This window comes from Lepisma saccharinum, chromosome 17 (assembly GCF_977018435.1).
Source record: "Lepisma saccharinum chromosome 17, izLepSacc3.1, whole genome shotgun sequence".
NCBI classification, from domain to species: domain Eukaryota; kingdom Metazoa; phylum Arthropoda; class Insecta; order Zygentoma; family Lepismatidae; genus Lepisma; species Lepisma saccharinum.
Genome location: NC_139245.1, coordinates 23,168,316 through 23,189,549, shown reverse-complemented (window position 1 = coordinate 23,189,549; position 21,234 = coordinate 23,168,316). Strand labels below are relative to the sequence as shown.

At 38.7% G+C, this 21,234-nt stretch overlaps 1 protein-coding gene across 5 annotated transcripts in view; it reads right to left on the bottom strand.

Moving 5' to 3' along the window:
* Positions 1 to 21,234, bottom strand: part of LOC146001604 (putative RNA methyltransferase CG11342) — a 102,478-nt gene that overhangs the window by 8,718 nt on the left and 72,526 nt on the right. For 3 of the 5 annotated variants that reach the window (XM_083139132.1, XM_083139130.1, XM_083139131.1), the window contains one exon: positions 3,545 to 3,727. In XM_083139132.1, coding sequence (XP_082995258.1) covers positions 3,545 to 3,721 — 177 coding nt within the window. In that variant the 5' untranslated portion in view covers positions 3,722 to 3,727. Of the gene's footprint in view, positions 1 to 3,544; positions 3,740 to 7,992; positions 8,056 to 21,234 lie in introns of those variants that run through there. The other 2 variants (XM_083139135.1, XM_083139134.1) reach the window with 2 other exon arrangements.

Sequence of the window (21,234 nt, the reverse complement as noted above, 5' to 3'; positions counted from 1 at the left end):
CCACTACGCCACGGGGGCCGGCGACGTGAAATTTCGAGTATGAAGCTGCCAGCTTGTTGTCCTCCCGAAAAAAAAAAATGATCGACCAAATGTCCAACATATTGACGTTCTAAATTGGTGTCCGACTACCACACAGGAGCAGGGGTTTGACTCCCAGGGCGGTTGATGTCACATGTGATGAAGAATAAGTCACGTTTCATTTATGGTAGGAAACGAGGTATGAAGTAAACTTTTTATAGTAGTGTGCATGCTCTAGAAATATTACGTTTAAAAATTCTGCATATTTTTATGACGTTTTGTGACTTTCCTTAATTTAGACTAGGGTTGTCAAAGGTCCAGGAAGCCATAAGTTGTAATAGATTTTATTGGGTTCCATTGCAGGACCGGAAACATTTTTCTCGCACAATTTAAATTCGGTCCAAGTAGGGTATTGTTTCATTAAGAAAAGGTTACTGGATCGTATTTAAATTGATCCGGAAAAATATTCCTGCACCGAATTTTAATTGATCCGGAAAAAGGGTTCCTGTACCGTATTTAAATTCAGCCGCAAACGAGATTCCTGGACCGTATTTAAATTCAACCGGAAAAAGAGTTCCTAAACCGTATTTAAATTCATACGGAAAACAAGTTCTTGGACCGAATTGAGGCCTAGAACCCATTTACACTTGCCGATTTTCTCTCCCGGACGGGAAATGAATTTATTTACAATTCCTGGACCATTAGCAACCCTGGAATTATTAAAGATCAAGGAACGCATACATTCTAATTTGTTCTATAGGGTTCCGTAACAGGACCGGAACCTTTTTTCTCGCACAATTTAAATTCGTACCAAATTGCGAATTGTTTCATTCCAATACAGAACTTGGACCCTATTTAAACTGATCCGGAAAAAAATGTTCGTTGACCGTATTTAAATTCATCACGAAATAAGGTTCCTGTACCGAATTTAAATTCATCTGGAAAAAATATTCCTGGACCGAATTGAAAACTTTACAGATGAGAAGGTTCCTTACGGTCCAGAACTCATTTACGCTTGCTGATTTTCTCTCCTGGACGGGAATTGAATTTATTTAAAATTCCTGAACCTTTAACAACCCTGGCCTCCACCCGCAAATGCAGACGCTGTGGCTGCTGCTTAGGCGGGAAAGTTCACTACACATACAAATAGAATTAATCCGAAGTTATATAGCGAATAATAGTTACTTACATAATAATATCATGAAATATGGAGAGCCAAATTACTTATCAAGCATTTCCTGTTATTTACCTCTAGTGGGAGCGAAAATCTTTTGCCCTTCGTGATGAACTCGGTTCCTGCAAATTCAAGACGGCATTTTCTAATTTTCATTTCTATTGGGGCCGATAACTCCGTGGTGGAGTGGTTAGCAGGTTACGCTACGAAGTAGTGTGTCCCGGGTTCGAATCCCGGCCTGGGCATGTGTCTTCTTTGTGATGGTCCTTTCATCAATTTAATCTTAACTCATTCTCATCTTCACGATTAGCCAAAAAGTGTCAGAAAAGTGAAGTAAAATGAACCAAGTCAATCAATGATTTCTATTTCGTTATTTTACGCCACTTTCTACCTCTTGGGTTAAATGCGACGATGGGATTGAATGATGATCCGAAGGAATAGCGATGCGAGAGACATGTTGCAACCACACCTGTCCAAGGTCCGAACCTGGGACCTGTGGTTTCGTAGCGCGTCATGCTCATGCTTCGGGAGTGGAATCCTTTGAATGAAAAACTATAAAAGTAGGGTGAAAGAAAACAACATTGTACTGAGCAAAAAAGCCATGTTTAGGTCCTCTAAAGAAAACTACAATTATTCAGTAAAATTAATTTTGAAGGACAAAGCCTCCGAAGTGTTTCTCCATTCGGTGACGCGTGGTCATCATATCGAGTCCCATCTAGTTTTGAGAGTGGAATTCGCTTACACACTGATTTCAACTAGCTTCCCAATTGTCCTCACGATGTTTGGCCATCACAGAAATTATGGAGTTCCTACCAGGGATCGAACCTTGAACCTGTGTTACCAAAGACGAGAGCACAATAACTTTAGCACGCGGGAATTTTGTTATTTCTATTGCCATCATATACAGAGAAAAATAAGATTACTTTTAAGAAATTAGATGTGTGCATAAAATTTCTTATATATCGTCATCATTCTCCAATGTGTACAGTACGACGCCACAAAAGACTCGGGCATGTCCCATAGAATAGTGGTTAACGGTGTCGCCTTGCACTAAAGGACGCCGAATTCGATTCTGGTATAAACAATACACATGGAACGCCTATCTTGAACTCATTACACAAACATTTCATTTTCGCATCGTTGTCATACTTGTACACCTGATTCCAGCACCCTTTTATATCTAAACCCACGGAAGAGGGTTTTCTCTACTTCTCAATTTTCTTCGAGCAAATTTACAAATCTAAGGAGTAAGGACTAATGACATTGTTCTTGGTGTCTAAAATCTGACATAAGAGAAAATACATGGATTTTTAAAGACTGTCTAGATGCCATTAAGTTAATGAGTTCATTCTGCATTTAGATTCCCGAATAATGGCCGTGGATTTCGCGAGTCTATATTCGTAAATTTTGGGGGCTACAGGAGAAAATAATGTTCTCTTCCAAATAGGCTATATATATATATATATATATATATATATATATATAAAGCACACACACACACATACTGTACTTATATGTAGGCCTATATGGTATATTAATAGTTTGTTAGTTTTTAAAGGTCTGGTAGAAAAATCTTAAGTTTTGGGCCCCCCCAAACTGATCAACCTAGCTACGTCCCTGCGAAACAAGGAGGGAGGAGGAAAATAAGCCTCAAGAAAAATGCAATAAAAATGACAAAAATGATGAAAAATAACCTGATCCAATTAAAAAAAAAATCTGTTTCTAACTGAAGGGAAACTGACAGTTATCAAGTTTAGCATTGATTTCAAGGCTCAGAAAAAAAGATGATTTGTCATTAACTTCTGAGACCTAATATTTACAAATAATAGGCTTGTCTCAGGAATGCTAAAATTTCAAGCTATGTTTGTGAAGGGTGGCAGTGCTGTGTTTTGTTTCTCTCTGGGGGATGGCGGGGGGGGGGGGGGGGGAGGAGAATGTGGAAGGCATTCAATGTACACTTGGATATTAGTACCCAATTCCCGTTTCTAATGATGTCAGAGACAGTCTCCAATGCAGAATTAGTAGAAAAAAAAGAAGAAGGCTGTTGCAACATTGGTTGGTCCATGCAATGATGTGCAGAGCACCTGGCCAAACATGACGTCATGGTGTCAACTGAGGTTTAATATTTTTATTCTGGTTTTTAATCTTTTACCTTCTTAAGCCGTGAAGAAGAGGCCAGATGGGTTTGAAAATCTGTGTCATTTTGAACATACATATATTAAGTATAAGGATGAATAAAATTTCAAAAATAATGCAAAAAGAAACAGGATTGTAACTACACATTCCTTATGAAGTAGAAAACAATGATATTGACTATTTTTCAACGAATTTCAACACTGCTACTTGACTTACTCCTGTGTTACATCCAATGTCTAAACACACAAAATTTTCATTTTCCTTTGCATGCCAAATGTCTGTTGGAAGAAGTTTGATGCGGTTTTCTGGAGAATTGAATTGGTAATAGTTAATGAAGTTTCCATGTCGGGCTGCTCCAGGATCCTTGTCCTTTGATACTTCTTCTTGGGCCATAGTAAACTGAAATAGAAACTAGTTTGTTTATAAGATACACAAAATGTATTATTATAATAATATCAGGCAATGTCATTGCTAACTTCACACAATAGAACTCAGAGTACAGCTAAAAATATTTTGTGAAGCAACTGTTTATAAGAATGTGATACAAGAATATATGTGGTGTACGTGGAGAATGCATCAAAAGGAATCTCTTGTTCTCCATGCAATAATCATGTGAATATTAGAATCTGGAACTATCACATCTAATCAATTACAAATGGCTGGCAGCGAAAGCAAAATATCAGATAAAGCCAAGGATGGCTCAGTAGGTAGAGCAATGGAACAGCATGCCAGAGACTCGGATTTGAGTCCTGGTCGAGCCTCCAATTTTTGTTTAAATTTGTGTTAAGTATGTCTCCTGTTTGAGCAACAAAAATGGATTAAAGGGGATGAATGGGGGAGATCTTCCCCCTAAAGATTGTGGGTGACTTCCGTAGACAGCCTTGTTTTATGTTTTCATAATTTGCACAGTTGGAATGAAATGCAACAAACATGGTGGCATTTAAGACGCATACAAGGGCAGATTAAAGGGAAACGTAGAATTCAACTGCACCCCTGCTGAGGACCCCGAGTGATGAGTGACAGCCTCATAAGGGTCTGAATTATATTTTCAGATATTGATAAATAATTTGCACACTGGCATAAAATGAAGCAAATACCGTAGCGTTTTATCACACACTTGAAAAGGTATTAGGTAAGGGGAGGAGCTATGCCATTGCTATGGGTGCTGAAAGGGGGAAAGATGAAAAAGGGACTGATGTCAGGGGTGGTGAAAATAGACCTTAGGCGAAGCATTAACCTAGGGCTACCAAACGTCCTGGTTTTCCCGGACATGTCCTCTTTTCGGACCCTGAAATTTGCGTCCGGGTGGGTTTTTACTTTCTGTTAAAATGTCCGGGTTTTTACTTTTATCCAATCATCATAGGTCAGTGATCACGAAGTTACAACTTTTCGAATCATTAAACGTCGTTTGTTGTTACAGTTTCAAGTTCCGGTCGATGTGATTTCCGCGTCATTTGTTTGTTCGTGTTTCGAAGTGGAAGTTAGAGTTTGTGAACACGGTGTAAGCTACTAATATGCCTAAAAGAAAGTGCAAGTTTACTAATGAGTTACAAGAAAAGTATTCATGTTTTAGAAATGGTAGAGACGATTTTGAAGGCGAGTGTATGGTTTGTAAACCCCGTACATATGTGTCTGTGACAATCAAAGGAGGGCTAGACTTGCAAGCACACGTGGAGTGCGAAAAGCACAAAAGAGCCGTCAGAGGTGAAGCTTCATCTACAAAACTGACTCAGTTTTTTACGAAACCTGGCAGTGAACATGAAGATAAAGTAAGTGCTGCAGAAGGTTCTTTCGCGTTTCATACTGTTAAGCATCACAACAGTTATAAAGTGATGGACTGCACATCAAGCTTGATAAAATCATTATTTCCTGATTCCAATGTAGCTAGAAAGTTCTCAACTGCAAGAACGAAAACAGAAGCAATTGTAAACTCTGTGCTAGGTCCTCATTCTATTGATAGTGCCATGAAGAGAATTCAAGATAATGAGATTGCTTATTGTGGTGTTTCTACTGACGGCAGTAATCATGGTTCAGTAAAAATCTTCCCAATCATTATTCAGTATTTTGATTGGAAAACTGGAGGCTTACAATCCAAATTAATTGAACTAGATCAGCAATCTAATGACACTGCAGACACTATTTCTTCCTTTTTAAGGAATGCACTTGAGGGTGAGGGGCTGCTTGATAAGTGCATAGCATTTACTGGAGACAATTGCAATACCATGTTTGGAGGACTACGCCGAGATGCAGAAGGGAAAAAGTTTTCTCAAAACTGAAGAAATTGTTAGGAAACAAGACATTAATTGGTTTGGGGTGTCCTGCACACATCTTGAATAATTGTGTACATCAAGCTGTAGACACATTGGATTTTGATATTGAAGGCATCATCTTCAAATTGTAGTATTTTAACATCTACACAGTCCAGACTGAGCAACTTAAAGAGTTCTCAGAATTTGTTGATGTTGAATATAAGAAGTTGTTGTCACATAGCAAGACAAGATGGTTGTCATTACTCCCAGGCATAACCAGACTCATTCATATGTTCCCAGCTCTCAAATCTTTCTTTCTTTAGCAACCTAAGCCACCTACAGTGATCAAGATATTCTTTGAAAATGAATTCAGTGAAATTTATTTGTACCACCTAAAAACACTGGTGGGTATGTTTCATTCACATACAGAAGAACTTGAGAGAGAAACAAATTCACTTGTGGAAGTTCTTGGAATCTTGTTGTCCATTAAGCGCATGCTCACTGAACGTAAAGCCAGTGAATTCAGACCATTGCGGGGATTAAGATTCAAAGAGGTCCAGGCAACTTTCGAAAGGAAATTCCACACACCTGCTACAAACCAGGTCTAATATCAGGCTATTGGTTCACATATTTACAATAGTATAGATGATACATGGATGTGAAGAATAAAAGATCTATATTTCTGAACACTCCCCAAATTTATTGGAACACTTATTGTAAGATCTTTCCGATGTAAGTAATCAGTTAAGATACAATATGCTTCTGGTTATTTAGCGTCAAACTTATTGAACATCGGTCAGTGACCTTCAGGTGGATCTATTTTCCTCCAGTGGTGGTCGGTGACCTTACCAAATAACGGTATGTCAATAAAGGTGAAAATTCTGCTGGAAGAAAGGCGTAAAAATGGACTGGATGCTGAATGTGACGAATTCATGACAGCAGCAGTTGGACTGTATGACAGCTGCATAGAATATCTGGAAAAATGGATGGCACCCATCCAAGAGTTTACTGGTTTCATGTGGATGTCTCTTGAAAATTCACCTGAGTGGAAGGATGTGGAATCAACTATTGACTACCTTTTGGATAGAGGTGTACCTATAGATGGTGAAAAATGTTTTGATCAAGTATGCAACCTCAAGAAATTTGTGAGCGAAGAACTTGAGCATTGCCATGATTTTCTTAACCTTCAAGCTCATAAAGAGTGGACTGTGTATTTTGAGAAGCCAAACATTCTTCCTGCCATTCGGAACTACTGAAAATTGCTCAGTTTTTCTTCGCCATTCTATCCCACAATGTAAATGTAGAAAGACTCTTCTCCCTAATGCAGAGTCAGTGTACAAAAGAAAGAAACAGTTTGTCTGTGGAGTTACTTCGAGGAATTTTGCAAGTGCAGTACAATTACAAGCACATCAGCTGTAAAGAATTCCATGTCTACCTGATGAATGAAAAAGAAGTGTTGAAAAAGATAAGTTCTACAGAAAAGTATGCTTGGGCTAATGTGAACAAGGAGCAGTTGGAAGGAAACAAATAACGAGGTACTGTGTTTCTATATATAAAAAGACTAATCCAGAATACACAATCATAAGAATTGGTTACTTCAATATAACAGGGTGGACGTCAATACTATAAAGTCAGGTTAGGTTAGTGGCAGTATAATATCATGGATAATAATATTTTATTTAATGGTGATAAATTGTGTGATTTATGTAATGTTTTCGTGTTTGTGAATAAATTGATGGTGTGTGTGGCTTTCGAAGAAAATGTCCTCTTTTTAGCATTTCAAAATATGGTAGCACTAATTAACCTTACTACCTTGCTGCTTGCACGGGTGGATAAAAAAGGTTGCAATGTAACCAACCATGGTTAGAATGCACTGGACCTCAAAATCTTAGCCATTCATTGGGATCGAACCTAGGTCTTGCTGATGGAAAGCTCTGTACGCTAATACAAACATGCACACCACGCTTCTCACACACATGCACATGAAAACAAACACACAAAGCTAAGTTTTAACTTCTAAATGTAGATCCCAAGAACATTGATATGATATGATTTATTTCATTCCGTTGACCATTCTACAGTGGTTGTTTTCTACAGTGGTTGTTTTCTACAGATGGTATCGAACATGCCAGTACATTAGACTACAGTTAACAATTCTTTTCGAATAGGTACAAGCATATATGTGTGTAATTTTTTTCACATAACATTCAAATACAATGATTACATTATACGTAGTTCACACTGAAAAGGAATATGTGGTGAAATATGTAAATTAAATAAATAACAAAACGAGTTTCGGGTTCTTTCAGTTCTTCAATTACACAAGAAATGGAGTCAGGAATAAAACAGTATCAGCAACACGAACGTAAATGTATAATTTAGGAACACAGTAACATAATCAGCACAATAACTTACATTGTGATATGAAGATACAAAGTTGCGTCGCACAGGACGGCTATATCATATTGGACATGTTTGACAGGAAGGACGCACAGACTAATCACCAACAACATTTAATAATCAGGTCTGGCGTTCGAGTTCAATCAGCATACGACACTCTCCCCCCCTTAGGTTGAAGAGACTCCCGTTTCATGTAGTTTGCCCATATCGGTCAGGTGGTCGTCTTGGTCTTTGTGATCTCCTAACCGGTTGATTGTCGCAGGCCGCATTCGGAGGTACCACTGGATCCTGATAAGCAGGCACTGGGAGATAATCTTCCTCTCCAACAAGCACTGGGTTATTTCGGACAAGGATGTCTTTTCCGACCTTGTCGGGATACTTCCTGATCTTCGAGAGATGAACAACAATCGTGTCATTGTCCACAATCACGTTCGCCATCTTCCGGCCCATCAATTTAACAATTTCTCCGATTTTGTATTTGGATCCATGGCTGAATTGTTTCTTGCGTTGTTCAACAAGCACCTTTTCCCCCGGCATAAACGGAATGGGACTAATAGGCTGATTGTCGAAACCATTTGGTGCGTCAAAAGCAGAAATGTCCGTCCTTGGCCGAAACTTGAGCAAACGTTCTGCTGGACTACATCCGTGCACTGGAGTATTCCTTAATCTGCCTAAAAGCTCAAGAACGAACTTGTCCATCTCTCTCAACATGATGTATGAACGATTCGAAAAGTTCTTTTGTAGTAAGTTCTTCACCACCCCAACATTCCTTTCAGCTAGACCATTCGATTGAGGGGTGTACGGAGCTGAGTGAAGAAGCTTGATGTTCTTCTTTGAGCAATAAGAATTGAAGTCTGAAGATGCAAATGGTTGGCCATTATCTGTAACATATGTTTTCGGATATCCAAAGCATGAGGAAAATTCCTCTAAGTAACCAATCATGGTGTCAAATCGCATATTCTTCACTCTCCACACAGATATCCAATGAGAGTAAGCGTCAACTAGCAACAAGAAATCCATGTCTGAGAAATGGAAGAAATCAAGATGAACACGCTCAAAAGGCTGCGATGCAATAGGCCACGTTTCGAATGCGGTACCTGGTACATTGGACCTGTTATTGTATCGCAAACATGTGTCACACGAAGATGTAACCCTTTAAATATCTTCATTCATCGTGTTCCAGAAGAACGATGAACGAGCCATTTCCTTCATTTTGCATGTTCCCTGGTGGAATTTGTGTAACAGAGACAGGACACTTTGTATACAAGATTCAGGTATAACTAGTCTTTCGCCCACGAAAATACATCCCTTCTGTATGTGGACATCATATCGCCTGTCGAATATTTTCCTGATAGGATGACTTTTTGTTCTCCTTATGGATTGTGGCCATCTCCTTTGAACATATTCGAAGACTTTAGAAAGCTCAGGATCACGTTGTGATTCCAGCGAAATGTGCGACAACACCGAAGATTCAATAAGATTAAGGACAACTGGCTCAGCTGTCAACTGACATGCGAAATCATCATGATAATCATGAACAGGATCATCTGCAACACAAATTCTAGATAGAGCATCAGCCAACTCAACATGCGGCGTGTAAACAGTTTTGAAGTCATATTCTTCCAATACTAACTTCCATCTGTTGATTCTGCTGATGGCTAAAGCAGGCAGGTTACTTCTAGGACCCAGCAGGTGGGATAAAGGTTTCGAGTCGGTGAACACAACAAAATATCATCCAATGAGATACTTGTGAAAGTATTTGACTCCACGGACTAATGCAAGTGATTCCTTTTCCAATTGAGTGTAGTTCCTTTCCGCAGCGGATAATGTACCGGCCATACACATGACAGGCTTTAGGACTCCGTTTATTTTGTGCATTATGGCTGCTCCCGTAGCTGTAGGAGATGCATCCGACATCAGGTATAAGTCCTTACAAGGATCATATACTGTGCGTACTAAGTCCTTAGATAGCAGATCCATAACATCCTGGAATCCCTTCTGATGAACATCTGTCCATGACCAGCGCACCCCATTCTTCAACAAATCATATAAACTGGCAACACAGTCAGCTAGGTTTGGCAGGTACGAAGCGTAATACGTGACCATACTGAGAAATGACTTCAATTCGCCGACATTAGTGGGTGGCTTACATTGAATTATTTTATCAATGTTTTCTTTCAGAGGACGAATTCCCTCCTGTGAAAGAGAATGTCCCAGATACTTCACATTTTGCACAAAGAACACAGACTTTTGTTCATTTATGCGGACGCCATAATCGGAGAAAAGATTCAGCACCTTTCGTGCTTTATCATAACACTCCTCAAGAGTAACTCCTCCTACCAAAATGTCGTCTTGGAAAATGGAAACCTTGTCTACACCCATCAATATCTGCTCCATCGTGGCTTGGAAAATGGCACTGGCAGAGTTTACTCCGAAGGGAAGCTTCAACTGTCTGAATAACCCGAATTCCGTGTTGAAGACAAGGACCTTCTGAGCCTGCAGAGATAGGCGTAACTGAAGGTAAGCCCTTCGAAGGTCAAATGAAACGAACCAACTACAACCAACCATCTTGTTGAAAAGATCCTCTATTCTAGGTAACGGATGTCCCATCTTCCTGAGTTGCGGATTAACAGTGTTCTTGTAGGATACACATAATCTTAATTCACCGTTTTTCTTATGAACAACAACAAGAGGAGAAGCCCACGACGATGATTTGATCGGTTCAATGACTCCGTCGCTAACCAACTTCTGTAATTCATCTTTGACTGGTTCCTTTAGCGAGTACGGGACGTCATAATATCTCTTGAATACTGGTGTAGCATCGTCCTTTAATGGCAAATCTATCTCAAAACGCTTGATCGACTTGGACATGTCACCATCAAAAGGTATAGGGAAATCTTTCTTTAGATTCGCAACCAGTTCCTTTAAAGATGACGATTCAAGAGTATTTGAAACCGTCTGAAGAGTATGTGAAACAAAGATGTTTCGCCATTCAGGCATGAAAACATCAATCCAAGACAAACCCATAATCGAACGATTCAATTTTGTCTTTACAACAATCATATCTAAGTTATGTTTCATTCCTCGAAATATAACCTCAACATTAACTTTTCCTAATACACCAAGATTGTTGCCATTTGCTGCTTTCAAGACGATAGGAAAATTGCATATAGTGCAACATCGCAATGAAGACTCAAATTGTCTGCTATCAATTAAAGTATAAACAGAACCTGTATCCACTAGGAATGGAATCTTAGAATTGTTGACTTGTAAGTCGACAAACAACGATCCCTGTGTTTGCCAAACAGATTCACTCTCTTTAGTGATGAAGGTAGTGAAAATTTTTGGACACAGAGCATTACATTGGACACTAGCGGCGCTGTAATCAACAAATTCGCTCTTAGATTTTTCTTCTCGAATATCTGTGAGTTTGTAATCTATGGGAATGCACGGCACATTAAAATCTGAAAAATCAATGGATGATTCTCGGACCATATGTTTGAAATTGCTGTGATTGTTAGGTACAATGGAAGGTTTCGAATTATCTTGCATATCAATAGATCTTTCATTGATACCCGTGTTAAGCACAATGTTAGTGCCAGAAATCAATTTGCTTTTACTAGAATTGTTAAATTCTCTCTTCTTGCAGGCAGTCAAGAAATGATTTTTCTTTTTACAATATCTGCAAGTAGCCCCAAAAGCTGGGCATTTCCCGTTAGGATGAAAAGATTTACAATTACCACACGGTATACCAGAATCATTGTTTGATTTGTTACCAATATCCCTTGAATCAGTTCTATTTTGTCTGATGCTCATTCGGAATTTGTCCTTGTACCTGTTTTGTATTTGCGAAGTGACTTCAGTTGGAGTTTCAGAATATTCCACAGCATTCTTTGAGCGACTTTGATTAATAATTCCCTCATTTAATTCTAGCTCATCGAGATACATGGCCGTATCTATTGCTTTTTTCAAGGTCAAATCAGGATCTGATAACAGTCTGTTTCTAACGCGCACACTTCTCATACCAAGAATAAATACGTCGCGACACATTGAGTCGATGAGATCACCAAAATCACATTTTGAAGCTTGTTCTTTGATTTGCACAATGAAATCCGGAATGTTCTGATTTTCTTTCTGTTTAATAAGAAAGAACTTATGCCTTTCAAGCACGAGATTTTTCTTGGGCTCATAATGGCGGATCAACATTTGTTGAATTTGGGCAAGACTGAGTTCTGATATAGATTTTGGTTGTATGAGATTATATAAATCAGCATACGTTCTGTGCCCTATTGCTGCTAATAGAATATGCTTAGCCTTTTCATCTGGAATGTCTGAACCTTTGCAGAAATGCTCGAATCTATCAAAATATTGCTTAATACTTTCCTGCTCCCTGCAGAATTCGGAAAATTGAGACAACCTCTGCATTTTATATATAGATTCTTACCTCCAACAGACAACTTGAAGAACAATAACGAGAAATGTGTAGAATTACGAGAAGTAAGTATGTTCCAAGATCCTCGTCGCCATTGTTAAGTTTTGGGTTCTTTCAGTTCTTCAATTACACAAGAAATGGAGTCAGGAATAAAACAGTATCAGCGACACGAACGTAAATGTATAATTTAGGAACACAGTAACATAATCAGCACAATAACTTACATTGTGATATGAAGATACAAAGTTGCGTCGCACAGGACGGCTATATCATATTGGACATGTTTGACAGGAAGGACGCACAGACTAATCACCAACAACATTTAATAATCAGGTCTGGCGTTCGAGTTCAATCAGCATACGACAGACCATTCTACAGTGGTTGTTTTCTACAGATGGTATCGAACATGCCAGTACATTAGACTACAGTTAACAATTCTTTTCGAATAGGTACAAGCATATATGTGTGTAATTTTTTTCACATAACATTCAAATACAATGATTACATTATACGTAGTTCACACTGAAAAGGAATATGTGGTGAAATATGTAAAATAAATAAATAACAAAACGATCCGTTGCCATTTCTGATGAGACGGAAAGGGAAGGTTCAAGACACTCACTAATTGGAACTCTGTTCTGGTGCATTTCGAGCCCTGCATGAGGGAGATATGCTTGAGTGCCATGCATGGGAGTAAGCTGGGACCTAACTTTTGTATTATTTTGTGAAATAACTGTTACATTTGCAAAATCATAAAAGTTGCTCATTAATTTGCTTCTCAGGTCTCAGGAGGTTAACAAAAGTACCATTAACTTGAACATTTTTAAGAAATTTGAAAATATGGAGGTCCAGTGAATTCTAAAAGTGTTGCAACTTCTAAATGATTTCTGGCTGTAGATTTAATTTCGATTGAATTCACTTAGGTAGAAATGTATTTCTTTGTAGATGCCAAAATATGGCTTAATTGTAACACTATTAATGTATATTATGGAATTATCTACTTTAAAAGCTGTTTAAATATAACCATAAATTCTAAAACTAAAGAATTAAAATTCATTTATGTAAACTTTCCATTGAAAAACTGTAAATCCGTGTGTGCTATTCTAATATGAAATTTCCCATGGCATGGGAAATTTCATATATATGTGTGTGTGTTGTATTTTTTACCTGCAAATGAAAAGCGTCCCTGAGCCACTGAACGCACCTATGTACATTTAATTCTACAAGTCCAGCCCCCTACCGAAAAAAAAATCCTCAGTACGCCATTGCTTGATTGATTTTATTTATTTTACTTTGCTTTTTGTGCCACTTTCGGCTAATTTGCGAAGATGGGGATAAATGATGATGTGATGAAATAAATGAATGGACACTCACAAACATCCATACCCATGCCTGGATTCGAACCTGGGCCCCTGGAATCGTAGCGCGATGTGCTAACCACTCTGCCACGGGGGCCAGCGAGTATGCCATTGTGTCTGCATGCCAAGTAACGTTAGGAACTTATGGTAACAGGTTTGTGAGGTTGCTTCATATCACTGATAAAGCGCATACGAGTCATTCCATACGAAATCAACACAGCCCACAACCTGACCATCTCAGATTTTCATGAAATTTGGGGAGTTGAAACTATGAATGGAACTTACTATCTATGAAAATTTTTAGTTTCTTTCGTCTTGTAATTGTTAAATTATTCAAGGTCAAAGTTAGCATAAATTGCCCTTTTTGAGCCCGCTTGGCTATACTAAATTTGCTGTAACTCCGCCCCTATTTCGCCTAGGAAGCTCAAATAAAGCATATTATACAGGGAATTGAACAAGCTTTCCAGCGATATATAACACGTCTACCTTTGGATAAAAATATAATTTTGTCACGTGACCTTGACCTTTGACCTTGAATATCTCAAAACATATCATCACCAAAAATCGTGAAAAAAATATATTTGGTCCCTCATTCCATACTATAAAACATATCAAAAAATCATTCTGGGACTGCAATGGGATCAGAAGATACAAAATAATATGTGTAAACTATGCGACTGATATAAGCCCCATTATATGAACTATGACGAGTCAAATGTCCCTTAACACCACCTACAAAATGTGAAGGAGTTATCCTGGGTATAATTGGTCATGAAAGAAATAGGTTAGGCACAGGGAGATCCCTAGCCGTGTGTGTCAAGCGCAGGTCCGGCATATTGTTGACCGCCATATTGAATTCAACGCAAAAATTTCAAAGGAAATGGGGTGATGTGATATATCAAATCAGGCTAGAATTTCACGAGAAATGGAGTGAAGAAGGTTTTTCCAACGTATCTTTAGCCAGCAAAAAGTTATACGCATATCTTTCACTTACGATATATGCACATTATAATGTTGTCAATGTTCCTGTGAGCACACTCGTTGACGTCTCTCACACTCACATAGAACATTTGGCAATGTAGCAGGTGCAAGAACATCGCAAGCAGCAACTATACCTTCTCTCAGATGGTTTAATATCACGAACTTTTAGTGCATGCACCATTCTCTTCAAATGTTTCTGAAGGTAAAAGTCCTCCTAAGATATTAGATCTGGGGAATGTGCAGATCTTTTAATAGATCCCTGTCTGCCCATCAATCTACCTGGAAATTTACCATGAAGAAATTGCCACAATGTCCACATAGTGTGGTCACACTCTGTCCTGTTTCAAAACTCTGGAAAAGTACCATATCCCGTAAGCAAGAATGAAAAACCTGTTCACTTAACAAATCCAAGAAGCCCTCACCATTTAAGGTTCCGTTGTTGAATATGGACCAACCATTCCAGTTCTCCATACACTATACTACATCATTAGCTTACCAGCAACAACCGTTCGGCTGGGCAAATCACATGTATTGCATATTATTTTTATCAACTCCACCGTGAACATAAAAATTAGCCTCCTCACTGAAAGATTTTTCATTCCAAAGGAAGTGTCACGTAATTATTTGAGATACTTTTCCCAAAATTCTTCACTATTCAACTATTTGGTGAATGTCGCTGATTAAAATCATATGCAATGGCGCGTATACTTCTTTTTCTCTCAAGATGTCAGCGTGATCTCGATGAGTTCCTAACACGTTAGGAGCATTCCAATGCTTTGTTTTTAACACCTCGAAAAGGAGAAAATGGTTACAAGCATGCAGTAATAACTTCTTGCTGGTTAAATATATGTTGGATAAACCTTCGTCACTTCATTTCTCGTGATATTCTAGCCTGATTTGATATATCACATCACCCCCTTTCCTTTGAAATTTTTGCGTTGAATTCAATATGGCGGTCAACACTATGCCAGACCTGCGCTTGACGCACACAGCTAGAGATCTCCCTGTGCCTAACCTATTTCTTTCATGACCAGGATAACTCCTTTACATTTTGTAGGGGGTGTTAAAGGACTTTTGACTCGTCATAGTTCATGTAATGACGCTTTTATCAGTCACATAGTTACACATATTATTTTGTATCTTCTGATCCCATTGCAGTCCCAGAATGATTTTTTGATATGTTTTATAGTATGGAATGAGGGACCAAATATATTTTTTTCACGATTTTTGGTGATGACATGTTTTGAGATATTCAAGGTCAAGGTCACGTGACAAAATTATATTTTTATCCAAAGGTAGGCTTGTTATATATCGCTGGAAAGCTTGTTCAATTCCCTGTAGAATAAACTTTATTTGAGCTTCCTAGGCGAACTAGGGGCGGAGTTACAGTAAATTTAGTATAGCTAAGCGGGCTCAAAAAGGGCAATTTATGCTAACTTTGACCTTGAATAATTTAACAATTACCAGACGAACGAAACTAAAAATTTTCATAGTTACTAAGTTCCATTCATAGTTTCAACTCCCCAAATTTCATGAAAATCGGAGATGGAAATTGCACATATCTGTGTTGATTTGGCATGCAATGACTCATACGCCGTGTTGTGCTGGCATGCAATGACTCATACGCCGTGTTGTGCTGGCATGCTTTACTCGGCTTTTGGTAAATGACCTTCCTGCAAGAGTTTTCGAACTCGTTTATGATATATTGTAACTTTGTGATACGAAAAGCAGGAAATCAAACTCAAGACCAGCAATTTTCTACTTTTTTAATATTTTCTTCCCCCACCCCACTTGTAACACACGCGGACACATAAGACAAAAATATACAAAAACATGTTCTGTTAATTTGTCTACTCAAAGAAACAAAGGCTTTTCTTACTAAAGAATTAACTGAATACTTCGTATTTCCTTAGGACACTATATAACAATGACTTTAGGCCTCTCATGCAAGTCTGGGGCGCCGCGAAACTTTCCAATATTTTCACTGAAATGATATGATTGTTCCAAATATGTGCTCATTTAGTACTTTTTTACACATAAAATGTTTCTGAATTTAAAATATGTGTTTATTTTTAAATCAATGCAAGCATTCTAACCACACTATCTGAGCGTTGCAAGTGTTATATAGGCCTACATTCTGACTTGCGCGCCGCGGAAAAATCTTGAAACACTAAGGGCGCCGTGAAACGAAAAAGTTGGGTAATAACTTTCTGAGTTTTTGTTGAGTCTACTTGATGCCCGGATAGGCTAATCGTGACCGGACGTACAGTTTAAAATGGAATCCGAAGAACTATGAGTCTGCAGTGTATATCGAACCCGGGACCCCCTTCATTACAAGGCGATTACAAGGCGACGTCGTTACCACTACGCCATCAGGGAAGCAAAATACAATAAACACTCTCTAAAACATACTCCCTATTATAACATGTTGCTCCTAGCAACGTACTGTTTTCCAAAATCAAGCCATAAAATTCAGATAATGTGCAACTAAAATTACATCTGCTTGCAAATGTTCATCTTTGTAGGTCTTATATTATCCGCACACGGCGTACCATACAGTTAAAAAAGTCTTTAAAAAGTCTCATTTTAATGTATTAGGTGGGATAGAATTAGGTAATAAAAAATGTAACCTTCGGCTGGAATCGAACTCAAGTTGACTACATGTTAGTCTGACAAAATAACCAACACTCCAAACGAGACATCACGAATCGCCCCGCAAGTAGCAGACCGAAACTAAAGATTAATTTCAACAAATTGAAAGTATTCTGATGTTTGTTCTCACGTTGTACTATCTCTCTCTCCCTTTCGCCATGTCTATTCGTTTGTCTGTCCGTCTAACAGTCTATCGCAAATGTACCTGTAATATTCCTCTGCAGTCTGTTATTGCTGCTGTTGATATTGGTATTTCCCACGACACGAGCTAACATGTTTGGGCAGGTTTGTCTTACATTTTCTGTAATTTTTGTTTTTTGAGTCGGTTTGGTTTCTCCTTAGGTTAATCGCGACGACGATGATCTATGCTGTTTAGATGGAAATAATGGAGGGATACGCAAAAATAAACACCCACGCAGAAAAAATAAATATGCTGACCATAATCATGGAAATAAGGCTTAATGGTGTTACCACGCAGAAAATATAAAACCTTGGGTGCGAGGTATGTTTCAGAGAGATGATGTTCCCTTTTGCACGTGGGTCTTCGTTAGATTCATGGTGTTTCGTGAGTTGAATAGAAGAGACAAGGTAAATAAAGGAGATATGTGGAGGGGAGTGGAGTATAGAAACTACGGGACCTCAAGAGAAATCTCTCCGCTACTCTATGGGTGCTCTCGTCAAAATGCCTGGAAATCAATATACACACTTCTTTACTGTTAGAAAAGAAGATAAATTTTTGCCCTTGATTAAGATCGAATCTAAGACTCGCTGATGAAAGATATGTACGCTAACCAACACACTACCAATAAGACTTCCAGTCAGTCTGTTTCCGTCCTCAACACTTGTGTTTTTAAGTGCGTGTGTGTGAGAAGAGTATGGTGTGCATGTGTGTTGGCAAGAACGTATTTAGGGGGTCCGGACCCCCCCCCCAAAAAAAAGACTTATCAAGTACTAAAATTAAACAATGAAAAATATATTCGTTTAGCCTTTGTTGTATAATTTCCTCTGAACTTATTGGAAAACAAGGATTATATTGGGATCATACGGCTTTGAAGGACAGGAAGGACGTATTTAGGGGCTCCGGACCCCCTCCCCCTGCCGAAAGACTCATTAAGTACGAAAATTAAATAATGAAAATATACTCGTTTAGCATTGGTTGTATAATTTCCTCTTTCTAGATACGTGTTGTTCTAGCTAGGCATTATTCTCCTCAATTACATGAATATTATGTAAAATAGAGAGTTTGCACTAATTTACGGAGTGAAATGTGAAAATATAAAGCAAGTCCGCCAGGTTCGTTCCCAAGGAGAATTAAATAAGCAAATATCACGTGGATTGTTCCATCTCGAGAACACGAGGCATTATATCCGATTACGTTCACATCTTATTTCTCTTCGGCATCACTGCTTAGTTTACTGAGATGTAGCCGTGAATTGTATGCAACCCGCAGAAATGTAGTGTTACTTGCATAGACGTAGTTAGGTACGGACTAGGGGGCAACCCCCCCCCCAGAACCAGACGTTAGCCCCCCACCTAACGCATGCGACATGAGCACAAAATAATTAAGGAGAGAGAAACTTCACAAAACAATTAGGAAATTCATAATTACATTTTCATATGTCACTTGTTGTGTGTCAATCACACTTAAGGAAAGACAAATTACGTTTGATGCAAAACACATTAAAAGGTGGTTTAGGGCGTGATTTGTAGGTGGAAAGCGGATTTCCACACCCCTTGTCTTCAGCCATTCCACTCTCTGAATGACATCCCTATCAGGACTGATTATTTCCCACCCATTGAGTATGTAAACTGTATTATCTATATTATTATATCATACTAGCACCAACATTGAATTATGGCGATATATTTCATGAGTATTTAGCAGCATTTATTTTACAGATTAACTATTGAACATTGTTTTTATGATATTTTATATAATTCTCTATAATGTTAAAGTGGATGTGCATTTTATCAGGACCTTATGTTCCGGACAAAAGTTCCAAAGAAAATATCTAGGGTTTGGGTTGTGTATATATACACAAGGCGCTTGGTGGTCAGACATCGAGAATTTACTTCAATGCTCTTTCAATACTGTCCGAAAGTCTCCAAGACTGTACAGTGGTGGAAAAAAGTTCTTCCCCATAAGACTTTAATGGCAGTAAATAATGCCGGAAGGGAGGCAACACACATTGCACCATTAGGTGATCGGGTGATTCTGTCTGTCTCAAGAGCAACTCGTCTTTCATGCAAAAGCCAACAGGCACAGGAAATGTAGGAAAGTCACGTGACTTGTCAGGTGGAATGTTGTTCGTCAGAAAATCACCTTTTCTCAACCCAGGTCGCAGAACCGACAAGAGCTACTACCCGTTATATCTCCGAAAATGATTCCCCTAAAAACGTTGAACGAAACGCTAAAACAATTCTTGCCTTAATTACTGTATGTGCCGCAGTAGCACAGTCGTTATTGCGTTTTATTACCATGCGAGAGATCTGGGTTCGATCCTCGACGGGGGATAATCGGGATTTTGTCCACATGTTCAAGCTGCTTCGGTGCCCACCCAGCGTCGTATAAAGTCGGTACCTGGAGGAAACTCTGGGGAAGGGGGGGGGGGGTATGGCGGCCAGGGGCGTGGTGCTGATCACATCATTCCCACCTTCCGCCTGATGAAGAAAGCGTGGGGCCCTAACTCCACACCCCCTATACGCCTTCATGGTTTGGTGCAAAGCACAAGGTAGGACTTTGCATTTTAATTTACTATACATCCCAATTTTGTCGTAACAAAACTTCCCAATCTCTACGTGGGCTTTCTTCCAAGTTCCGTAGGGATGTGAATAGGCTCCAATATTTCTTGAGACAATTCATACATGTTATATTTCCTTATAAGAACAACAGCAGATATATATTTTGTGTCTTTTTTTTTGGCGGGGAGGTATAATCCAAACATGTGAGGTGATCCTTTTCCCACTACTCACTCCATTCTCAGAAATAAATCGCAATTCCAAACACTGAAAATGCAACATCTTAGCGTGCAAATATCTACATAGTAGCAAAGTAATGTGTGGAAAGAGAAAAATTAACGATTTGTAACGACACTCTGGAAATCTTTGACAAGTAGTTTATTTTTTTCAATTTGAACTGACATTCATAACATTCATTAACGATTCCAATAGTGACAAAAGAATAGCTTAGGCGTTCTGCTACTTTCAATTCTTCATTATCGTAGTCACCCTAACTCTCTCTCTCTCTCTCTCTCTCTCTTTCTCTCTCTCTCTTTCTCTCTCTCTCTCTCTCTCTCTCTCTCTCTCTCTCTCTCTCTCTCTCTTCCTTCCCTATGGCGCTGTAGTAGACGAGTCGCATTGTAATCAAGGAGTCCCCTGTTCGATATCCGGTGGAGACACAGTGGTTAGGATCCCACTTTAAACTGTAGATGCAGTCTCGATTAGCCTTTTAGTGCATAAAGTGGACTTAAAATACCAAATGAAAATAAAAATAAAAATCACCGTAACTCTCTACAAAGCCAGAGGATCCATTTTTGAAACCTGTTGAGGCTTAGATGTAGCATTGCATTCGTATCATTACCCATCATCTTCGTCGTCGCGATTATCGCAATAGGTAAAAATGCGACACAAAATAACCCAAACAGAAGCTTGGAATCAATCTGAATATTGGTTACGTTGGATACGTGGTAGAATTGTTTTAAATATCACTTCCTGTGATGTAATAGGGTTTTTGATTAAGGCGAAGAGGGACAATTACGCACCAGGCATGCATTTATTCCAATATCGTCGGAATGAGCAATGCTACTAAAAAGATCTCCGGCAGAAATGAAGAGT